The sequence below is a fragment of the Prenolepis imparis genome, unplaced genomic scaffold (genome assembly GCF_030444845.1).
Source record: "Prenolepis imparis isolate NDT839.2.m4 unplaced genomic scaffold, iyPreImpa1.0 SCAF_6, whole genome shotgun sequence".
NCBI classification, from domain to species: Eukaryota; Metazoa; Arthropoda; class Insecta; order Hymenoptera; family Formicidae; genus Prenolepis; species Prenolepis imparis.
Genome location: NW_028141164.1, coordinates 12,268,133 through 12,271,746, shown reverse-complemented (window position 1 = coordinate 12,271,746; position 3,614 = coordinate 12,268,133). Strand labels below are relative to the sequence as shown.

The 3,614-nt window shown below is 41.9% G+C and overlaps 1 protein-coding gene across 5 annotated transcripts in view; it reads right to left on the bottom strand.

Annotated features, from left to right (window-relative positions):
* LOC145937753 (gamma-2-syntrophin) overlaps window positions 1-3,271 on the bottom strand; it is a 35,361-nt gene extending 32,090 nt beyond the window's left edge. For 2 of the 5 annotated variants that reach the window (XM_083041070.1, XM_083041071.1), the window contains exon 1: window positions 1,688-3,201. In XM_083041070.1, coding sequence (XP_082897196.1) covers window positions 1,688-1,867 — 180 coding nt within the window. In that variant the 5' untranslated portion in view covers window positions 1,868-3,201. Of the gene's footprint in view, window positions 1-1,687 lie in introns of all 5 variants that reach the window. The other 3 variants (XM_083041074.1, XM_083041072.1, XM_083041073.1) reach the window with 3 other exon arrangements.
* Between the last annotated feature and the right edge of the window lie 343 nt (window positions 3,272-3,614).

Genomic DNA, 3,614 nt, shown 5'->3' with positions numbered 1-3,614 from the left:
AAACTTCTGTAATTTCCCGGACTTCATTACCGTTCTTGCATTATTCCTTGCTAAACATGGAGTTCCGCTATCTTCGGCTCCGTGGAGTCACCATTGTAGTCGTCTAATGGTTATCGTATTATCAGTTTCCGGTAATGAGATTCGTTTAGATTGTTCATCATTGTTGTCGAGGGGAAGAGAGAGAGAGAGAGAGAGAGAGAGAGAGAGAGAGACAGAGATGGACGACGAGACACAGACCCGAGGAAAATGAAAACGTTCGGTTCTCTCTCCTTCGAGAGAGCGAACGACATTTCTCTCGAGGAGAGGACTGACCTACATTCGATCGCAGGAAACGGATTTTCAAGCGCGAGCAACGTCCTCGTTCTCTCAAAGGATGAGAGGATGATCGGAATAATATTATCTTCGCCGATCGAAAAGTTCCGTTAACATATTTTTTCAATTAAAGTCGGGGTGCAAACAAAATTGCGAGCGATCTTTTTTTTTTATATGCACATGTGTGTGAATAAATATATAAAAACTCTTATCAAATATATAAAATATATAAAAATATATGAGAACAATTTTATTTATATATATTTAATATATATATATTAATATATATTAAAATATTATCTTTAACATTTATGCATATTAAAATATTAATACATATATTTTTAATATTTTAATTTATTATTTTATTTTTAATATCTTTTTTTATATACTATATATAATATCAATATTAATATATACTAAAGATATATAGGAATGAATAACAAGAGAAAAACAAATAGACTACATATATACAAATAAAAATTTTCTTGGAAAGTTATTCTCTCAAAAATTTGACTATATTAATATACGGAGAATTAATTAAAAGGTAAATACAAGTTCGAATAAATATATTTATCCATTAATGAGAAACTTCAAACACTTTAATTATGATCGAATTTAATTATCGGTAACAGGATCTGATAGCGGTGCATAGATTAATGAACCTTAACAGCTATAGCTTTTAAGATATGAATGGATTAGTGCTACATGAAAATGTGCATATGTAAAGCGAGGTCTTTACACGATATCGTTTAACGCGACATATGTGATAATAGTATTAAAGTATTATCTGCTGCAGCACAAAGCTAAGCTTTTAAATTGACATAACGTTATATTACAGTCGTTTGGTACAAGGAATAAAATTTTAGTCATCTTTGAAGAGCGATTTAAATCTCATAAATCACGCACGAATTATGTAAGATATTACATTAATCCTTCGATAAGTTTCATATTATAATTCATTTCTCTATTTTCCTTTATCATTTATTTCATTATTATTTATTCTTCGTTATTATATTTATTATAATATATTACATATTTTTATTATATGTATTATTATTATTATATTTCTTATATTTATATTATATTATATTATATTTATTATATTATATACTTATTATTATTATATCTATTATTTATAAATATTAATTTTATTATATTATTTTTTATTTTATATACATATTATATATATTTATTATATTATATATTTCGTCTTCGCATAAAAAACCGCGAAAGAAAGGGTTTGAAAACCCTAACCGAGCGATCGGACATACATACACATCCCTCTCTCTCTCTCTCTCTCTATCGCTCCTTCTCTCTCTCCCCTAACGTAAACACGTCTACGATCGAGAGCAGGACTAGGAACGTCTATCTGTACCTGGGGATGATAAACGGGCGTCGTTCTGTCGACGGCGTCGACATCCCCTCGCATGGCGGGTGGCATGCTCGCTGATGCCGTGGGCAGGTTCCTCGGATTCATGGCGATCTCGGGCCCGGGATGGATCCGCCTGATGCCCGCCGGGCCGCCGGCGGGTCCCACGCTGGGTGCCTTCACCATCCTGGGGACCGCACCCCCGGAGGAGCGCGAAAAACGCTGCGAAGCACAGCCACCAGCTGGCTTATCGATCTATCCTTCCCGCTCTATCCTTCTCTCCCTGCTCTCGGGCACGAGCAGGATCACCGAGAGGGCGAACCGCGAGCCAGCCAGCCTCCTCGTAGACTATCTCGTCGGCCGCGGGACACCTTCATGTCGGTGTCGCCATCCTTCAGAGGAGACGGTGTCTCTCCTCTCTCGCGCGTGTCACTCGCGAGACCACGGATGATGATGATGATGATGATGATGATGATGATGATGATGATGGTGGTGATGACGACGACGACGACGAGCAGTCGCTGTCTCGCGGACTCCCTGGATCGGACGCGGATTGATACGACGGCGAGCGACGACGACGGGCTACACCGCGACGCGACGTTGGCAGACGCGAACCGGAGCGACCGGAGCGACGCGTCTCGGTGGTCCTCGCGAGGGATGACGAGCCCTTCTCTCCACGAGTCGACCGAGAGAGGGTGCGTGAGCGAGACACGGATCGGGGAGGGTGGATGTGGATATGAGGGAGAGACAGGATGGGATAGAGGGGGATGAATGGAGGGAGTGGAAGCGTGGGAGAAATTGAGAAAGGGGGAGAGGGAGCGGAAATCGTGCGGCGGATGTGCGCGGGAGGGAAGAGAGGGATGACGACGATGATGATGATGATGGTGGTGATGATGACGAGATAGCGACTGGTGGGAGTATTTGTAACATTTTCTCCTATAAGCCTCCTCGTTGTCCAATAATGTATAAATATATACCGTGATATTTATCCGCGTTTTATAAAAGTCGGACAGGGGGTGAGAATCGCGTTATTTCTACTATAAGGGAAAAGTTCCCTAGGGGAAGATCTCGATTCTCTCACCTATAACCGATAGATCATTTTGAGAGGGTCATCGCGTGTTGGTCGAACACTAACTCTACTTGTCGAGGAACTTGTTCTCCGATCAATCGTGTGGATGTAGAACATACGTCTAGTCTCACTTTATTTATTTCACCCTACCCTTGTATAGGTCCTCCTCTAATCTGCGACATTTATAATCGCTGAAGGAAAAAACGTTCCGATGTTGAAACGTCCTGGTAATAAATAACAGCCTGGATCAGTCTGCGTAATAAGATTGTCGCGGAATCGAAAGATAAATCAGGAAATGAACATGAGAATTGTTCCGCCGCAAACACGTGTTCGTATGCATACGGGACAATGGCATTAGCTGAGAGGGAAGATAAAAAAACGCGACATGTTAAACATACTGGTATATAACTGGCACGTCGCGGCGCGAAGTGAGTGAATGAGAGGAGGACGGGGGTGGAAAGGGGGAGGGAGAAGAGTGTGAGGGGATGGTAAGAGAGGGTGGAGAGGGAGCGTGAGATAAACGACATGACACAGTTGCAATATTGAAAAGACAAGCCGGACGTATGTTGGCACGGCGGAAAATAAAACAAATATGACGTCATAGACGGGCGCCGTCCTTAAAGCTGTGACGCCCACGTTTCGCGGTAAAGTACATGCGCGCGGAAATACGCCTACGAAGAGTACGAAGAGAACCAGAGAGGTAGGGAAGGAGAGAAAGAGTGTCCGGCTACGTCCAGATGGAGCTCCTGCGTGTCCTTTCGCCGTCACCCTCTTTGTTACGGGGTCCGAACTACCCCGTAAAGTTCAAGCACGAGGCTAAAGTATTTTTGCCGACATAGAGCTTAATCGGATAGTTGAATTTCA